General features: G+C 39.1%; 1 protein-coding gene across 1 annotated transcript in view; it reads left to right on the top strand.

The window, feature by feature from the left end:
• The window catches only part of CLYBL (citrate lyase beta like), a 151,295-nt gene that overhangs the window by 114,992 nt on the left and 15,540 nt on the right, over positions 1 to 20,763 (top strand). Inside the window, exons 4-8 of the mRNA XM_011993810.1 lie at positions 1,803 to 1,991; positions 6,197 to 6,298; positions 8,036 to 8,129; positions 9,437 to 9,604; positions 14,155 to 14,279. Of these exons, the coding sequence (XP_011849200.1) occupies positions 1,803 to 1,991; positions 6,197 to 6,298; positions 8,036 to 8,129; positions 9,437 to 9,604; positions 14,155 to 14,279 (678 nt within the window). The remainder of the gene's footprint in view (positions 1 to 1,802; positions 1,992 to 6,196; positions 6,299 to 8,035; positions 8,130 to 9,436; positions 9,605 to 14,154; positions 14,280 to 20,763) is intronic.

Raw genomic sequence — 20,763 nt, 5'->3', positions numbered from 1 at the left:
GCCGGGCGCTGGGGCTCACGCCTGGAATCCCAGCACTTTGGGAGGCCGAGGCAGGCGGATCACGAGGTCAGGATATCGAGACCATCCTGGCTAACACGGTGAAACCCCGTCTCTACTAAAAATACAAAACTTAGCTGAGTGTGGTGGTGGGTGCCTGTAGTCTCAGCTACTCGGGAGGCTGAGGCAGGAGAATCACTTGAACTCCGGAGGCAGAGATTGCAGTGAGCCGAGATCACGCCACTGCACTCCAGCCTGGGTGACAGAGTGAGACTCTATCTCAAAAAAAAAAGAAAAAAAAAAAAAGAGTACATGATAGAGCAAGTGGGCAAGTTTTGTATCTATGGAATAAAACAAAGGTATGATGTGGAACCAAGCCATTGTTGGCTATATCATCTCTGACTTTAGCTAGTCTGAGCTCTCTGTTGCTTTTGTCTAAGCTTGGCCTAATTATTGGCAGCTGAAGCTCGGTAAATCAGGACTTCACAGAGCGGTCCTAAACTGTCTTAGGTACTCTTTCCATCTGACCTGACAACTCTAAGCTACCGTTTCCTCACATTGTTTAACTCAGACCACATTTGGAAGCCTTCCTTGCTCCTCCCCACTCATACACCCACATCTGTCTGGTTTAAATCTGCTGTCCTAGGTTGTCTTGTTGCTTGGACTTAGACTCAATATTGGCTTAAATGATTCTTTTTTGTCTCTACTTTTGTTTGCTATTTTTCTAGATCAGTATTGCTTTTCAAATGGCTATGTATTGTGGAGACTTTTTTTTAAACTACATTCATCAGCAGTGAGAAGCTTTAAAGTTTTATTAGTATCATAAAAACCCTTCCCAAATGAAGCTACTTTTGATAAGTGTTCATTCTGACAATGAGAATTTGTTGAGGGCTGTTGGCAAGTTGGAGGAGTTTGCTTTTGAAACTGAAATTGGCAGGAAGTAATGACCTCAAGTGCTTTCTTTCTCTTGACTCCAGCCCTCACCCTTTCCATGCACTTCTTTCTCTCCCCCACCCCACCTTCATCACCCCCAAGCTGAAACCAATAAATAACATACTTGGTTTCATATAGTTTTTCTGGGGACAGTTCAAATACTGAAGCAGACTTTCAGCCTTTCAGCTTTTCTGAACTGTGGAGCAGAGCCTGTCAAGTCAAAGAAAAAAATGTATTTGTCAAGCCCTTCATGAAGGGATTCCTTGCCTTCCACCTGAAGAAGTGGGAGCTTTTTTTGTAGTACGCATTGTCAGATTCCTGTGAGCATCTTCTTAATTGAATGTCAAGATTCAACTCAGTTGCAATAAAATAGTGAGTAAAAAAAAAAAAAAGCATGCTGCATGTGGAAAAAGAAAAATCCTTATTTTTTCCCTAATGTGAAGAAGCTGACAGAGAGACGGCCACAATCTAGATGTTAGCCAATTTCTTATGTTTATTAAATGAGAAAGTGCAGGTAAAGAACATAGAACCATGCTTAGCACTTCGTTAATGCTCAATCAGTGAAAAATTACCCATTAACCATTTCCCCCTTCCAATTGGGAAGTAATGCTAATGAGAAAGACGACACTCCCACTGTGGCATTGCAGTGCGTCTCGGCTATGTTACAGCTGTGGCGAATGAAGCCTAGAAATCAACTGCTCACCTTTCAGACTGGATGACTTCTTTCAAATATTACTTGTTTGGTGGACAGGAAATGTGTAGATAGAGTAATGGTGCTCAGACTCTGAATCCAGGTAACAGTTTCATAAACCATTTGATGGTGCTCCCCTCAGTGATAAAAATAACAATAAACTTTTTATTGACACTTATAGAATGAAGCTCGACTGAGAATTGTAAAAACTCTTGAAGACTTTGATCTGGGCCCTACTGAAAAATGTGTGAGAGTCAACTCAGTTTCCAGCGGTCTGGCAGAAGAAGATCTAGAGACCCTTTTGCAATCCCGGGTCCTTCCTTCCAGCCTGATGCTACCAAAGGTGGAAAGTCCTGAAGAAATCCAGTGGGTGAGTAGCTAATGCTTTGCTTTAAGATTCAGGAGAGGCCGGGCGCTGTGGCTCACTCCTGGAATCCCAGCACTTTGGGAGGCCGAGGCAGGCGGATCACGAGGTCAGGATATCGAGACCATCCTGGCTAACATGGTGAAACCCCGTCTCTACTAAAAACACAAAAAATTAGCTGGGCGTGGTGGCGGGCGCCTGTAGTCCCAGCTACTCTGGAGGCTGAGGCAGGAGAATGGCGTGAGCCCGGGAGGCGGAGCTTGCAGTGAGCCGAGATCGCGCCACTGCACTCCAGCCTGGGCCACAGAGCGAGACTCCGTCTCAAAAAGACTCAAGAGCAGCTAAGGAGGAGTGGCAAGAAGAAGGGATCTGGGTGCCACAGGTTTGGAAAATGCACGCACAGAGCAGAGAGGAAGGGATTTGAGAAAAAGCAGTAAGCGCAAGAATCCGTTTCTTTCACACAAGGAAAACTCGCCTTTGCCCAAATGCACTTTTGAAATGATGCTTTGCTTCCTAATTGGATGTGTGGTTTGGCCAGAACAAGCTCCTCAGTAGCCCTCCTAGAGTAATCCCTGGAAACTAGGTTGCCCGAGAATTTCATCCCTTCCTCCGCCCTGCCCGGCCCTGAGCCAAGGCCTCCACCTGGAAGAGCAGTGACGTAAGTGGCCCTTACTGAGATTCATCTGAAATCATCCCAGGCAGGGAGGGCACATTTGCTGCATATGAAAAAATGAACCCAAAGAAGGGGAGGAAAAGGTCACTCTTTAGGGCAACTGGAGGAATGAACAGGAAGCTTTTAACTAGTGGTTTTAATTAGCACTGATATTATTTCCTGAGCAGTTCTCTAGTGCATCCTTTTTAAATTGCTGACAGGTGTGTTTGTGTTTCATGACAGACTTTTCAGCCAATAAAAACCTGAAATGTAAAGTGGTTGGCATGTCAAATTACTTAAGAAAACTTTTGAAATGGGCCTGATTACACCATGATTGTTTTAATTGACAAAGGGTGGAGGGGCTAGATTTTATTTGAGGGTCGCTATTCTTCTGCAGATCTCCACTGAATAAAATAACATTTCACTGGGTCATTCTGGGGCAGAGAATGTGTCATTCTGGGGCCTGTGAGGTGTGAAAACTGGAAGCATTTGTGGTCGGGGCGAGTGGTCAGTGGTGGTTTCGTGGAAGGCACCTCTAGTATTACCTCTGAGGCTATGGCTGCCACCACAGCAATAGCCTGAGTTGTCATAGCACCTACGAAACTGCTCACCTGCTGAATGCACCCAGTGTGTCAGGTCTGTGCTGCCCAGTGCCACAGCCACTATGACATGTGGCTTCTGAGCATTGAAACGTGGCCAGCACAAATTGAGATGTGCTGAAAGTGCAAAATACACACTCGATTTTGAAGACTCGGGACTCACCGAGAGGACAAAAAGAGAATGTAAACTATCTCCATAATTTTTATATTGATTACACATTGAAATAACATTTGGGATCTGTTGGGTTGAATGCAAGACACTGTTAAAATTAAATTCACCTGTTTCAGTTTACCCTCTTAATGTAGCTACGAGAAAATTTAAAATTACATATGTAGCTGCTGCTATACAGTTTCTTTTGGACAGCTCTGTGTTGGATCCTTCTCGAAGACCCGTATTCAAGGACCAGTATTTATTGACTAAGCTGGAGTTCTTCTCTCCAGGGTTACTCTCAGAAGCTGGGAGATACTAGTTAGAGTATGTTAATATCCTGAAGGGCCCTGAGCCCATTCAGATATGTCTTAAGTTGATTGAAATGGACTCTGAAGTCACTGTTCCCTTTTGGTTTCATGGTTAATGCCTATTTATCACCGTTATTACCCTTAATTTCAGACAGGGGAGGGGGAGACCCAGCCAGCCTTCAGCTATGGCTTCTGTTCGCTGTTTTAAATCCTTGGAAGTGAGATACACACAGAAATTTAAATAGGACTTCTAGTTAACAGAAGTCCTTTTGGCTGTTTATTTTTTCCTCTCCGTTTGTATTTATGTGAAGCATAAAACCCAGAGCCTGATGCACAACTGAAAGATGGGCTTACTTGTTTTCTTTTGTGTGAGAATCTCTTGCTCGCCTTTTGTCGCTAGTGTGGGTTCTTGTTTGACTGGCACGGCTTATTGGACTATAACAAGCGTAACCCTGCCTCCTTTGTCATGGGACAATTCTCCCACAAATCCCGAACAGTGTGCATTCTTCCAACACACTATTGGGTGTGCACTGGAATTGAAAGAATTGCTGAGCCCTGCTACTTCATCTCCTCCCCAATCTCTTTGTGATTTCTCCCCCTTCTTCTCCTCCCCCTACCCCAGTCCCCTCCACCTCACTGAAATGAACACTTTACCAGGCCGGAAACATTTAATCGTCTCCTTTTGAAAAAATTAATTGAAACTTCTCCACTAGTTACCTTTTGTGTTAGTACTTAATGCAATTTTTTAAGAAAGAGCGGGAGGAGGAGGAGGAGGAGGATGGGCCAGAATATTTAATTTTTAAATGCCCCTATTGGCTTAAAAACAAAAGGCATTAGGGGTGTTCTCTCTAGGAACAGGGAATATATTGTAAAGCGTTGACTTGGCTTTAAAGTCCATGATTTTTGTAGTTATAACTGTCATCACAAAGAACGGGGCAAGTCACTTCACAAGTTTTCTTTTTTTCATGAAAAAAAAAATCCCTACTACATTTTTAACACCAAAACCACTAATACTGTGCTACCACTTTCTAGCATAAATGAGAAATACATTATGTTTTATTTTCATCTACATCAAATACTATACATTTTATCCCCTTAAATTCTCGCCCTCTGCTCCTTCTTGCTATTTTGGTTGAGTTATTCCTTCCCTTGAAAAGTTACTAAGGAGGTGATGATGATGTCCTTTGAAGGGGGGGCAGTGGGAGCAACTGGGAATAATTCTTCATTACTGAAAGCTGTGATTTATTTTAGCCTAATTGTAAAGTTACTGCAAATTGCTCAAAAGCTTTTTAAAGATCCCAGTGATTAGATTTTTTAGGGGGGTGGTGCACCGGCAAGGAGGGGGCAGCTAGAAGGGGAAATAACACCTCTAATCCCGCTTCTGGTAAATAGGCTGCCAGCTTTTCAAATGAGTTTCCTTTCTATTAGTCAGAATATTATGCTAAGCCTTAAGCATTAGTTTTTTTATGTTACCATAGCAGCCTTATTCCTGCAGGGTGGTGACCTGTGATGATTACAGTACAAAGCTTATAGGGTCTTGAAACCCCCTTTGAAGATGAAAAGTCTTTGATGGTTTATATTTATGCAAATCTCTTAGATATGATTTACCCAACTGAGACTGAATGGAGAGATGATTAAAATTCCCTTTTCCTTTGATATCTATTAATGGCTGAATATTTCTTAAATTTAAAATGGATATCTATGTTTTCATCTTTATTTACAAAAATATCTTTATCATACCTGTATTTCTTTTCCATCTCCCCACATCTTATTAGATCTAGAGAGACATAATAGATTTACAATTTAGAGTGTGTTTTTCCCTCTTTTTGAAGGGGGGGAGGAATCTGGGCAAGAGCTTTTGTATGTTTCCAGATGATAGATTTTGGAATTTGGGCTACCCCACTGGCAGCACAGAGCTAGCTGTGAACTGGTCTCATGGAAAAAATTGGCGAGCTTTGGTCTTCAAAGAATTAAACTTCCTTTTTAAGGTCTTCCTAGGTAAGCTAAAAAATTATGAAGAAAAACCATCTGAACAAAGGGTAATGGTGCTATAATGAATAATACGGAAGGAAGGCTGCTGAACAGTTACACTGATGTCAGTGCTGGGCACGAAACAAAAGCAGAATGGCAGGTAGAGGAAGACTTCATTGTTTTAAGGGCCTACCATTTGCATTTAACGAAGCGAGGGCAAGAGGCCTTCAGTAAATACGTTTTCAGGGAAAGCGTTTATACTCTCTGCTTCCAGTTCTAACTCCTAGGCCTCAAGGTGCTCCTTTGGGAGAAAAAAATTGTAACGCTTGGGATTTTACTATTTAGTTTAGTGGGAACTTCATTACCTTTTTCTTTGGTCTTCTTCTTTTTTAAAAAAATTCTTTTGTGTGGACGAAAGGGGCTTGGATATTACTTCCTCAGGTCAAAGACTTAAATACTACTTCTGTGTCTACATTTCCGTGATTGTACATTTTTTCCCCACTAATCACCTATGACACTTCTGATTTTAGTTTGCAGACAAATTTTCATTCCACTTAAAAGGCCGAAAACTTGAACAACCAATGAATTTAATCCCTTTTGTGGAAACTGCAATGGGTTTGCTCAATTTTAAGGTAAGAAAGCCATAATATGGTTAATAAGTTAGCATTTTATTTATCACCTAAAGAGAACTTTTGCTTTCAATTTTAACATCTTCTTAAAATGTGTTTCTAGAAAGATTTATAAGCAAAGGAAACGTTGAACACCATTTGTTATCTGTAATAGTCTGAAAACCAAGTTACCAGCATCTTAGAAAACAATGAAATCAGTTAAGTAGAAGGAAAAGCTTCCCAGTCCAAAATATTTAAATGAAGCATTTATATATTCCTAGTAACAATTTTAATTAATCACTGTGTAATTATATGCCTTGAATTATTGCATTTATAGACTAAATGTACATGAAAATTTATTTTGTCACCCTTATGAATTAACTTTGAAATGTTCTTTTCTATCAATTGTCTTTTCATTGGGAAATTTTCTGCCCTCTCTGTAGCAACATTATCAGTAATGGCTAGCAGAGAAGATTATTGTTTGTAAGTTCATGCACACAAATAATTTGCAGTACATTTTTTCAATTTGCCATATTAGAACATCGAATATCTTCTAATATACATGCGGGAATATTAGCTGAGCCAAGTGTTTTCAACCGCTGTGTGGTTGCACTAAACTACCTGCCTTAACAAATTCAGAGCTAGCTCGTCTTTTCTCGTTTATCAGGGGGCATTTATATTATTTTCCAAAATATGCCTCTCATTCCACCTGACCTGCAAACATCAATCTAGCACCCCCTTTCAGAGTTCCTGGACTCCCACCCCCCACCCCAGCCCCCACAGAAGGCAGGAGCAAAGAAATAACTAAAAACAACAGAAAAAAACATAGTCGAACTATACTGGAGAGAGAACGTGTGAGCGGCAACTCTGAGGCCTTGGGATGTGTGGAAGGGGGTCGAGTGCAAATGTTTGGGGAGCTGCTTCAAGACTTGTCCTGTGAACTGCTTGTTTACACAACTAACCATAAATTCTTCCAGCTAGCCCCAGAATCCTGAGAATATAATCAAAAGCATATCCCTTAGATGCAACCAGATTCATCCAGTGATTTAATTTTTAAGCACTGCTTCACTATTTTATTCCATAATGTACTTAGAAGCACTTAGAATGTCTGAAATTAATCAACAGTGTCTCCACCGGTTCCTCGTTTCTTTCCCACCCACATATATTAGCAGGTTATATCTCCACCTTTCAAGATTCATGGTTATGTCTATGACAAATGGTATTTGCCTTGACTTTCATATATAAATGTCGAAGTTGCTTTATGAACACATCTTGGATGACTTGTTGCATTTTTATTTTCCCCTCTGGAGTTGCAGGTTTTTGTACTGTCTTTAATCCTGAGACCATGTGCTTGATCCTAATGCAAATAATTCAATTAGTTTGATTTTAAAATTCCTTCCTTCTCCCCTGTGGTTTCATGAGAGTCTCTTAAAGCAAAAACAAATTCTGGAAAGATATAAATAACTTCTAGCGCAAGCAAAATGAGTTAACTCAAAGTTTCTCCAAAAATGAGATGGACTACAATTTGTACATTATAACTATATTAATATAATCCATTAAACAAAGCAAATTTATACAATATACTTATCTTGGATGATATTAAATACCTTTTGAAAGGGGTAAATTTGGGCTGCGTTTTTAGGACTGCCTTCAGCCAAATTGTGTTAAGAGTCAGGTCGTCCTGTTACTAAAAGGCACCGTGCCTCTTCCCTCTGACGCACGCGTTTCCGTGAGACTTGGTTCTCTTCTGCTCTTTTACAGGCAGTGTGTGAAGAAACCCTAAAGATCGGGCCTCAAGTAGGTCTCTTTCTAGATGCAGTCGTTTTTGGAGGAGAAGACTTTCGAGCCAGCATAGGTGTCAAAGACCTCTCTCTCTCTCTTCTTCTGTGTGTGTGTATATGTGTGTATATATTTTTTCTTTGCCCCTTGACATTTACATAACAATGTATATTTGCCAACCGTGACAATGGTTTGTCATGACAATGGAATGGACACTACTTCCTGATAATTTAGAGGTCCTCATAGCTGCCCTGCTTCTAGAACACTACATGGTTACAGAAGACACGAGCAATAGAAAGCCTGCTGCAGCCCCAGGCATGCTCAAGAATATATGGCATCTCCTTTGCTCCTAATAAATATATTATGTGAACAGCCTCACCGTTGCTTCAGTATTTTGTTTTCACATCCGTCCGTGGGCTGTCTAGATTTCTAATGCAAATTTAAGGCGATTTCACATTTGCCTTAATGAATTGTTTTCTGCAGAATATGCGGTATATAAATATTATTTTAAATGGATCTTAAATTTTTCTTACAATATGTTTCCGAACTCCTGGTATTAAATGTGCTGATTTTCACTGATTCTCACCATCCCTCGTGCGCTGCACTTGAGGGGTCTGCGTGTGTGACTGGAGACCGTGAAGCATTTAGAAAAGAGGCCGAGGCCACAGAAACCAGCCCCAGTGACCTGAAGACAGGCACTTTCCCTGAGCAGGGAGTGGCATACTCCAAATATAAACAGGGACACTTCCCTCCCCTCAGGGTGAAAACACTGAATTTATTTGAATACGAGTCTTTCCAGGAGACTTGTGTATCCAACGGTTCAGCGGGCTACAGAAGGCATATCGACGCTTTCCAGCCCTCCCAAAACAAGTGCCCTCCCGTCTCCCCAAGTTCTGCATCCAGACAGACCCTGAAGCTGAAGCATTTGGCTCAGAACTTCAGTTTGGACAGGGCATGGCAACCACAGCACACACAGTTCTGTGCTTGCTGTGAAACACGAACCATTGCCCTGCATAGCTGCTGGGCCACCTTTTGTGGTGCTGTCTTTGGACTGGCACTTTTCAAGCATTGATAAGAAGGAAAAAAATATATCAGGAGTCCCTTGTGACCCTGACCCAGCCTCCCAGAATGGGGAAGGGGCCTTCTCTTAATGCAGGTAGAAGTAATTCTATTGAAAGGTGCCTTGTCAGTTAAACAGACACATACGAGATTTAACTTGGCCTCCACATATCCCTGTCTTCATTTACATTTGAATAATTATTTTGCAGAGGAGCAATTCCCAGGGAGGTATAGATATCTGTACAAACTGAGGTTTTATAATAAATATCTGGGTGCGGTTTCCAAAGTTAAAGCCTCCTTTTTCTGTTAACATCCCATTTTCAGGTGCAACAAGTAGTAAAGAAACCCTGGATATTCTCTACGCCCGGCAAAAGATTGTTGTCATAGCGAAAGCCTTTGATCTCCAAGCCATAGATCTGGTGTACATTGACTTTCGAGATGGAGCTGGGCTTCTTAGACAGTCACGAGAAGGAGCTGCAATGGGCTTCACTGGTATGATTCCTGTCTTAGAAAGCAGTGTCTAAATTAGCAAGCATTCCAGAAAAATAGAAACTTGACCCGAAAACACTTCTAATCTCATCAGATATCTTATTCCGCTATTTCAAATATGAACAAGCCACACAGAGGAAGAACTTGCCAGACACATTGTCATGGTTTTCTTTGGCCCTGCAAGTCAACAAATCACTCATTTTATTTCCTCTTTATATTAGTTGCTTTTTTTTTTCCTCCATCCTCTTAATCATTTTGTTGTGGTCTTGGCTGACCTGTAGGGAGGGATGAGGCTGTTAAAAGAGTGTTTTTGAGTGAACCGCCATAAGAATTTTGGTTGATGGATAGAAGAAAAATCTCCTAGAATATCCAAAATTTAATTCATTTCTGAAAAAATGTTGGTGATATTATCTTTGGTTTTTGTTTTGTTTTGTTTTTTACTCATAACTAGTTGTTTGCTCTTCTGCCACTCCAAGCCCCTCCTCTCTCTCCCACCTCCCAGTAAGTGTCCGTATACCTGGCGACACCTACGGGCATAGGCTGGCACTAGGCTCAGCCGGCCCCTTGTAGTCCGGTCTGGGGCACAGGCGGCTATCTGTTGATTGGTGTGCCTGGTCACTCAGGTCCCCATGAGCCAGGGGAGCGACGAAAATTGTGTTTTTACAACAGAGATCTGTTTTTCAAAAAACCACGATAGGAGTCTACACACAAACATCCACTTGAAGTTGCACACACACAAACTGACGACCATGGGAAAAACACAGTGTGCTCCTTCACTCTTACCTGTTCTTCTGTTGAAAGTTCTAAGAATATTAGTATCAGAAAGGTACCCGAATAATAAGGAAAAGAGATGAGCATCCTGATATTCCCGTTATAACTGTTTTTGAATTGTATCTAGGTAGCGGTTACTGAAAGAAACGTTTCATAAAGCAGGCTTAAATGTAAAAAATACCTTAATGGATGATGATTTAGTCCAAAATAAAATTGAATGACCTAAGAAGCTATTTTAGTGTTATATTCGAATTAAATAAAGCTCTGAGTTTGTTCTTGTGTTTTTTACACAAAGAGCTAAAATAAATATGATCCCCCCCAAATTTTTAAATAAATGTGATCCCATATAGGGAAATATTCTTCAGTTATCTGAACTATTAATAAACGAATTCTCCCTGCGTTTCATAGTGACCGAGGAAAAAAGGAGTCCTCTGCCACATCCATGTGATTGTGCTTGTTCCTGCCTCTTTCCAACGACTGGTTAAGATGTGACCCCAATGAAAAAGTTGGAGAAAAACTCCATGAAATTTATCTAATAGACCCTGATGTTGTTGGCCTGCAATGTATGGCACTGGCTGCCAGGCAGCCAGATGTTGCTCCAAAATGGGAACTAATTCAATAAAAAAGAGAAAGCACTGCATTGACACTGACCCCTCCACGATCACTCAGCAGAATCTGAGTTTCCTCTGCCTCCTCTGGGGTAAATGTCTGCCCCAGAACTTCTCCGGGAGCTGAAGAGTGTCTCCAAGATACAGGACTGAATTAACTTGGCCCCTAATTCAATCGCAGAAGACAGGCTATTTCAAATCAGGTTTAAATTTCTAGACTGTGCCCAACTCAGCACGAGGAGCTTATGGACCTGGCACTATTGTTTCTCCACGACGGGGAGTATTAAATCGCTAAAAAAAGGGGGGAAGCGAGGATAATGGGAAGGCGCAGAGGGCACAGTGCCCATTATATATTCAAGGGAACCAGGCCATAACTAGGGAGCCACACTTCGTAGGCAGTTTGCAATTTTTAGAGAGAAAGTCTTTGTTGTCCCAATTATATTTCTGCATACCAATAAGAGGTAATCAATCTGATAATAAGGAGATTATTTGTAGTCGTTTTTAAAAATAAATGTTTTTTAATGAGTATTTTAGACCACTCAGGATCTGTTTGTCCTAGTTGTTTGGGATTTGATTGCCATACCTTGGGCTTTGCACAAGGAGAAGGAAAAGAAGGAAAGAAAAAAGGAAAGGAAAAGTGGGGAGGAGAGAGGGAGGGATGGAGGAAGGAAGACATGTCTTATCTGAAGCAGGTGGTTGAAAGGTTTAAAATCCAATGAAAGTATTGTGTTATCCATAACACTGGAGGAAGACTAAGTCTGTGCTATAAGGATTTCCTGTACTTTTAAAAATGATATATATTTTTAATGAGTTGTAGTTTCTAAAAGTTAGCTGTAGTTTCTTTTCTGCGGTCATTTCCCAGAGTCACAGTCCATGTCGATTGATTTTAAATCAATGCATTGGCTGTATAAATGGCCATTAACTTTAGGAATTTTTTTATAAAAAAGAAGCCAAAACTAAATCTTGGAATAAAGCTTTAACAGCTGACTTCGTCATTACAGTTACTCCAGTGCTACATGCTGAGAAGAAAGATTATAAATATGAAGCACTATAGGTTTTCTTCTTTTTTGCAGTCTATTGTAGAAGACAAAAATGACACCATCATACAGTTACCTAAAAGACTTGACAGGTATTGATTTAAAGCACGATATATCAAGCGGTACTGTAAAAAGGATTTCATGGTCATAAATTTTAATGTCTTCCAATTTTGCACCCTCTCAGTAACTTGTCAATAACAACTCTTCTGTATAAAATATTTGCTTGGTTCCCACATGGCATTAAAGTCTGCTGTACAGTGTTGGAATAGCTAAGATGTGACGAAAGAGAACTTCACATCTGAGTGCCCATACATTTCTAAAACCTAACATGGATCTTAAATTAGCCTCATTGCCAAAATATAGGCACCGGAGGATGGAGAGCTAGCAGTGATTTCACAGTACTTTAAGTAGTTTGAGCTAGCAGTGATTTCACAGTACTTTAAGTAGTTTGTGCTCCTCAAATTATAGTGCATGTACCAAGAAGTTCCCATGAAATCTGGCTTTTTACACTTTGGTGTAAATTATGTACATAAATTATGAAATTCAGGGCTAACAATTAGTAGGAAATGACTACCAGAACTGACATCCTTTATTAACAATATCCTAACAACTATTAGATTACTTAAATATAATCTCAATACCTACTACTGAAAAAAGCCCTCTTGTCATCCCTCATGTTATTCGTTCCCAGAAATTATTCCTCAGGTAATTTAAAGAATCTTTATTTATAAAAGCGTTTAACATTTTATTAGTATGCTGACAGAAAAGAATGGAATAGCAATGTGAGGATGTTTTAATTATGCCAGTGGAAAGAAAAGATATTATTATATTTATCCACTTAAACTCTTTTACATGAAACACTAAAAATATGTTTTTACAAGCATCATTCCTTTTTTCATTCTAACAGAATAATGGCAAGTAATAGGAACTGACAGCAAGATATAAAACATCAAGGATATAATTCGTACTGTCTAAATGTTAAAATAACTATTTCAAAAGCAAAGCAAATTGATGTACCAACAAATATATTTAGCAGAGTAAATGTTCATTAAGTGTACATTATTTTTAAAGAGCCAATTATGTTCATAACTTTATCACATAGCACAATATAATCTCATCATTATTATAACATTAAATTATGTTGCATTTTATTAATGATCTGATTGGATTCCACACTTCCCTGATTGTTAAATTGTTTTTTTAACGACTGCATTATTTCACAAAATCCTATGGCTCTTATCTTTGTATGATGTTTTCATTTAAAATCTTTCAACTATAAAAAGAATCATAAATCTTTTTGGAAGGTATTTCTACAGAGATAAGATTTCTTCTGGGATATGTAGGGAGCTATAAAGAGGGAAATACCCAGTCTTGATTCTATAAGCCAAAAGGGAAAATCTGGGTATATTTTTGGACAGAGAAACTTTAAGTATCTATTTTTAAATTTTTAAATGGAGTAATCCAGAGGCTGCAATGTTCAACTCTGCCTTCTATTTTACCATACTGAATAAAATATTTTCATTCAAATCCAATTTTCTATTGGGGGTTAGAAATGACACATAAACTATGTTCGTCTAAAAGAAAAAAAATTAAATGTACTATTGTAAGACTGTATTTGATAATAATATAGTTGTAATGACTGCATCTGTAAGCTTTATGAAAACCAGCAGACCATTTCTAAGAGAAATCATGGAAAGAGGTATAATTCTACAAAGAAAGCAAAAGATACCTTATAAAATCTGAGAGAATTCTCATTTAATTTTTTCTACTTCAACTAAAAATAATCCCTCTAATTTGCAGACATTATCCTTTAAAGTCCCAGCCAAAGCAGTTATTCAACAAGCTGCCTCGTCAGCCCACCTGTAACTAAAAATAAGAGATTATCTGCCCTAAGGTGGCATTTCTATAGGATCGGAAACACAATTACTTCCATTGTTGTAGTTTTGCTTCTGTGGTTATTCTGGAAAAGCCTGTCTGATTGCAGGTTTTGTTTTGTTTTGTGTTCTCAATAAAAAGTTTTAAATTAGTTATTTAACATACAGTCTATGAGGCCTTCAGGAACCTCACGCGATAGAAACATCTTGTTTGAACATCTGTTCGTTGTTTCGTGGTTCCGACGTTATTAATCTTCTTGTAGGTAAGCAGGTGATTCACCCTAACCAAATTGCCGTGGTCCAGGAGCAGTTTTCTCCTTCCCCTGAAAAAATTAAGTGGGCTGAAGAACTGATTGCTGCCTTTAAAGAACATCAACAATTAGGAAAGGTAAATGTTTCATTAATGCCTTGGCTGAAAGTAGTGTTGAAAATATTGTCGGGAAGAATGAAACAAATATGTTGTGTGAATGGTTTAAGAAAACTCATTGTATCTGGGGAGGGGGAAAGGGAGGGAACAACATTCACCAGTGAGAAAATTGCTTGAGGTAGATTTGCCCTGCCCATGTTCCTAAATATTTCACTAACTGGCTCTCAAGTCTCTCATTTTATTCTTTTCATAAAATATATTGGCAGCCTTAGAGAAAATAGAAGTCTGTTTAGTTTTTCTCTACAGACTTCTATGCAGCATTCATATGAAAATAATCTTAGATCAAAGTGAGAACAAGTTGTAATGAAATAAACACAGTTTGACTAAATGGTTCTTGTGGAGGAAAGAAATAAATTTCAAGTTATTTTAATTTGGGGGGGAAAAAGTACAGACATCTCCTCCGGTTTAGTCATCTGAGAGTGGGAGGTTGTATATGTGTTTGTACCGATTTCTGGACCTGAGATTTGGATGGAATGGAAAGCAAATTAACACTGGAGTACGGTTGTTCCTAATTTAGTGCATCATTGAGCCTCGCGTTTCCTGCTCTGTGGGTTTCTGCTATGTAAATATTGCAGTGGTAATGCACAATCTGTCTCCACTTTGTGCCAGTAACACTTAAATTAGGTGTCGCCTGAAGGAAGATTTTATGCTAGTTGCAGCATTGTCAGTTAATTATCTTAAAGGTTATTTGCAATAATACCGTTTGCCTCTTTTTAAGAGGATAGGAGGGAAAGTTACATTTATAAATCTATCCTAGAGGTAATCTCTAAACTCAGCCTCGTGACTTCCAGAAGGAGTAAAGTTTTGATACCTACAATGCAAAATTACTTAGGAGAAAGAATATTGAAAATTTATTACAGTTCTGAATATTAACCATTCCCCCCCTGCAAAAAAAAGAAAGAAAAAAGAAAAGAAAGAAAAAAGAAAAACTGGTTTTTAGTGGTGAACCTGAACCTGTGACATCCATGTGAGACATGTCCCTTGCACTTTTCACTGGCGGCAAGGACACTTGAAAAATCCCAGGACTTGCCAAAATGGGTAACAATATTAAATGGGTCATTCCCTAAGGAAGTCCATGTTCAACCTATGCACACATGGGCACACTCACACACCAGCAGGCTCATCTTTGCACAAACTCACACTTAATATCCAAAGGCAGAATATGTTACATTGGAAATATCCAATTTGGACTTATACCAATTTCATGATAAATAGCATCCTCCCATTTCCCATCAACAGTGGCCATCAGAAAAGTAATGCATTTCATAGAAACAGTATTTTAAGTTGACCTTGTGTTTAATGTCCATTTTTGTGTCTTAACCCCAAATCAAGATTCCCATGAATAAATCTAGATATTCACCTAGAATGAAGAGCCATGGACTCCCATGCACATGTGCAAATAACTCTATCCACCCCCTTCTCTCGCATACCTGCCCACGCACACCCACACTGAATGCTCTGTACCTCTGCTATGAGCCTTGTGCCAGCTGAGGACATAAACACTTCCTGGTGAAATAGGAAACTGGGGCAACATGTAAACCGTTGAAAGGAGAGAGCAGAGTTCCAGTCTGGACCAGCACTGTGTCTATGACCCATCCCAGCTGGGTTTCACACTGGGTAGCATCAAAGGAGGCCAGTTGGCATTGTAAGCAGACAGGGGTGTGGGAGAGGTTACCCTGAATTTCAGTAGCCAACAAACAGAAGTCAAACCAGAAACACGTGTTTTTCTTAGCATTTACGTTTTTGAATGAGGAAAATGACCCTTTCCCGTTGTATCTTGAAAAGTGTTGTTCCTTGGGAAAATGCTCCCAAAGTTGCCATACCTTTTGATGACGGCAACTTAAATGTTCAATTCTGGACTTTTTTAAAATAAGAAATGCCCTCTTGTTGGGGCATAAGCTCTCACAACAGTGTGGCAGGATGGCTTTTCTTAACACAGAACCATAGAAATTAGAGCAGAGGGGAGACTAACTATTAGGTAATTTCTTCCCTGCCCCATTTGTGGAGGTTTGTTTCCTACAGCAAATTCTCCTGGTGTTTTGTCCAGCAAGGTTGAAATGATTCAAGTAATGGGGCTTCCAGTAGGGACATATGGTTATTTTATCCAGTTAGCATGTTTCTTTCACTTTGCCTATAAACTGGCCGGTCACAGAAATTGGATCTGCAGGTAGGTGACTCTGGATCTTGAGGGGATCTTGGGGTTTAAATAATGTGGGTTCTGTTTGTAAAGGTTTTGTGTAAATGGGTTGCACAATTGTATAAAGTGTTGCTTCCAACAAACATCTAGTCTGTTTTATGTCAAATGTGAATCACTGATGAACACATGAACCCTTAGATATTTTGTCCAAAGCGCAGATGACTCTCTCAAAGATAGGAAACTGGTGGTTTGTGTCCTAGTGTGACAGTCATAAATTTCCAAAAGACCTTTTTCCTCCCTCTGATGAAAATTTCATTCAAGTAATGCTTTTATGTAGAAATGACCCAAGAAGGAAAAATTATGTATCTTTGCTTTTCTCTACTTCTTCCTGCTCTCATCTTAAATTATATCCTGCCCAAACACCAAAGGTATAGCTGAAGTTCACAGTTAGTGCTGAGCCATTTGTGTTCTCTACAGTAATAATCATTACTATTATTCAAACATAAAAGCTCTACCTTTTCTTCCTATCCTCTCCAAATGGCAAAATTCATGGGACAACTTCGACCATGAGCAGATAAATTATTGGGGATCAGACTTTGGTATCACAGAATTTGGGGGATGTTTATTTTAATTAAAAGTCCTAAGGAAATAGTTTGATATCCTTAGTATAATGTTGGTTGACAATCACTTCACATTAAAAGAAATAACAATCAGCTCATATCATCTGTCCCTGTTTGGCAGGCAGTGATTCTTGTGGCTGCTTTGTTTCAGGAAACTGAAAGGTATTTTCAGGCTAAAAAATTTTGCCTGGCACAGTAGTCCAGTGACAGTAATCAGAGTTAGGGCTAGAGACTGACACTGGGGATTCTAGGTTATCTTATCTTATTAACATCTGCTGGAAAAAGTTTAGACATTCTAAGTAATCTCTGCTCCTATGTTAATTCCCAGAAACTAAAATGTCTTCAATTTAGCCGACATCAGCTGTAAGGTCTCCATCCACAATACTAATCAAACTGACTTTCTTCCATCCTTCCAGAAAAATGTATTTTGAGATACAACCTGCATACCATTAATTGTTCTAGTTTCAAATTATTTGGTAAAATGCTTTAGCCAGGATAAATCATTTCCACATAATTTGTTTTAAATTTATAAAGGATTTTCTTAAAAGTTAATTCCATTTTTATGTCTTTTTTATAATAATGGTGATTCCATTAATATTGGAAAATTATTCATTCAAAATGAATTTAATATGCTTATTAAAGTAATATGATTTCAATAATTCTTTTTTATCAATAAAGAATTTTGTATAGTATAAAAATTGGATACTTGAAAACATCTGAAGCAAATAATCATCTAATATTAATTGATATCAATAGAAATAATTTTATATAAACAAATACATATAGCATACATGTTTATACAACATATAAACATTCAAGTATGTATGATAACATATATTTGCTCAAATCTATATTATGAACTTAGTGCTAAAGTTTTTAATCTTTCCATATTCATCACTTCTTAGGCAAAAATGACAGCTAAAGGAAACAGTTGCTTTTTTAAAACAGTCACTAATCACAGGAAATCTTAATATAGGAATTTACCATTTCTTTCCAAATGGAGACTCTAACAGAAAAATGTGAAGGAATAGCACAATGTGTTATGTGTGTCAAATTTTTAAAGATACTTTGCTAGAATATTCATATTTTGAAGTATCTGGCTACAAATACGGCTTTGCTTCATTTTCAGTTTTCCGAACATTCTCTTTGATTCATATAATGGATATGCGTGCTTTGTTTGGTTTTGGAAGGATTTTGTTTAGCTTTTTCAATATTTCTCCTTTGTTATAGCTTCACAAGTTGGCTAAAGCCTGAGGAAGGGGAAGTGTTCATCTTTAAATTCTGGGTTCAACTAACAATCACAAATGTCAAAAACAAGGTCACTACCTGACCTAAGAACTGTGAATATCACAGATAGCCAACACTCTCATTTCACTGCGGAGAGAAAGACAGTGCAAGCTGATAAGTTCACATTAATAAGCACATCTTCTACTGGAATATAAACTGGAAACGTATCTCTTAATAAAGAAAGAAAAAGGAAAGTAAGAGTTTTCTTCCTTATGTAAGTCTCTCCATCTAGAAACTTTATGAACAGTAACACATCCCTCCTCCCAAAATATTGAAAGCAGATCATTTTCATAGGTGTCTGATTGCCGCTCGCACACCTTTCATTTCTGTTTCCAATTGCAGGGTTTTACAAAAGAAATACTGCTTGGTCCAGATGGCCTTCTAGAAGGCTCCCTGAGAGAACTCAGGAGAAGTTTCTCTAGCCAAAAATATTGTTTCCGCTTATTCAAGTGCCAGAAATCCCACTGCCACTCTTTCACGCAGATCGAATAAACCATCTAAAGATGTGGTTGCTGTCTTTGTCAACTGAAAGGGTTGATTCCCCTATTAGACGACAGTGTATCCTCCCACCCCCATCCAGCCCACCACCCACAGCATTCCCTCTGGATTTATGAGCAGGAACACAAAAATCAGAGCTGAGAGGTTTGTAGTGAAAATGAAAGATAAAGGGACATAACTCTATTTTTGAGATTCTTAGTAATTGCACTTTTCCCTTTATTTCCCTGTTCATTTAACATTTTCAGAAAGATCGGCCATAATTTTGACTTTTAAAAGTCCAGTTCTTAGGAAAGCTGCATCTGCCAATGATGACTTTAAGATTGGATGGATTAACACAAAATTGCAAAATTTTAAACATTTAAAACAAAGTAATGAAATGCTACAAAGTATTGAAATCATATCATATCTTATTTCACTTTTTTTTTTTTTTTTAGTGGCAAATGGCTGATTTGGTATTTATTAGAGGACAAGAGTGTTTTTAATAGGCCGGGTGCAGTGGCTCATGCCTGTAATCCCAGCATTTTGGGAGGCCGAGGCGGGCAGATCACAAGGTCAGGAGTTTGAGACCAGCCTGGCCAGCATAGTGAAAACCTGTCTCTACCAAAAATACAAAAAATTAGCTGGGCATGGTGGTGGGCGCCTTAATCCCAGCTGTTTGGGAGGCTGAGGCAGGAGAATCACTTGAACCCGGGAAGCAAAGGTTGCAGTGAGCAAAGATCGTGCCACTGCAATCCAGCCTGGGTGAAAAACAAGACTCTGTCTCAAAAAAAAAAAAAAAAAAAAAGTATTTTTAATGCGGGTTAAATTGGATAATGTTTTAAATTGGTTGTTTTTTCCTTAATTTGTAACACATTCTTAAGGATATTTTAATCAAAATATTCTTTATCCAGGTTTATATTTTTCAGAGTTTTATTTGCTCAGTTTTGATTTTAAAGATGTCATTATTTTAGCTGGGTGAAATCTCAGAAATCTTTTAGTCAGATGCCTTCAGTTTATGACTTAATGCACTGAAACCCAGCAAGGCTTCAGAAGCTGCCCAGTGTCACTCATGGCCAAGGTGGAAAGAGGGCTGCGAGCAGAATTCAGGGCTTAGTTTGAAGTAAAGATATGAAATACCATGAATGTGGCTTCAGTTGAATTACGGTGAATACCCACATTCATGACCAAACGAGATAGAGCCTTAAATGCACTCAGTCACGATCAAAGTCTGGATTTGGGTAGTTCCGGTGTATGTCTTTTCTTGAGGATAAGCAGAAAGCAATGAGGAAAGAGAGAAACCAGGGTCTCCACGTGCCTTTCCCCACACGCCTCCCTGCTCAGTGCTGCCCTGCCCTCGTCCCCCAGCCCTGCCCCAGGAAGGCTTCTAGGCTCTGTTCACTGAAAACTCCACTTCATATTATTAGTTATCAGTCGTTCAGTCTCCCAACATAGAATGGAAACTCCCAGAGCAAGCCTGGGGAGCCTTTGACAGAGAGGCCATATCTACTCCAGAGCCCAGTGTCATCACAAGTCCTCAGAGTCACACTCTCAGTTACACCTGTGCTCACACACACCCCATGGCGTTCAGTGCCTATGACAGCAAGATCCAAGTGATGGCCAGGGGAGGATCATTTTGTTTCTTGGACACCTTTCCCTCTTTCCTCTTCCTGTATTTCTCCCTCTAAGGATGGATGAGTCTGTGTGTGTTTCTTTCTGTTCCACGCTCATTTTCCTTGCCCTGAATTCTCTGTTTCCCCTTTTTGTTTACATCTTTTTCTTTCTCACCACATCATCTCCACACCCCACACCATCCCTCGCCTTCTCTCCTGTAGCTAATTACAATAGAGACTTTCAGAGCATTGTTTTTTGTTGTTGTTGTTGTATTAATTAAATAATTTTGTAATTCTTCTTTTTTTTTTTTTTT

This window comes from Mandrillus leucophaeus, unplaced genomic scaffold, assembly GCF_000951045.1.
Source record: "Mandrillus leucophaeus isolate KB7577 unplaced genomic scaffold, Mleu.le_1.0 Scaffold434, whole genome shotgun sequence".
Taxonomy (NCBI): Eukaryota; Metazoa; Chordata; class Mammalia; order Primates; family Cercopithecidae; genus Mandrillus; species Mandrillus leucophaeus.
Note: the sequence above shows the minus strand (reverse complement) of the source record. Positions and strands in the feature narration are given on the sequence as shown.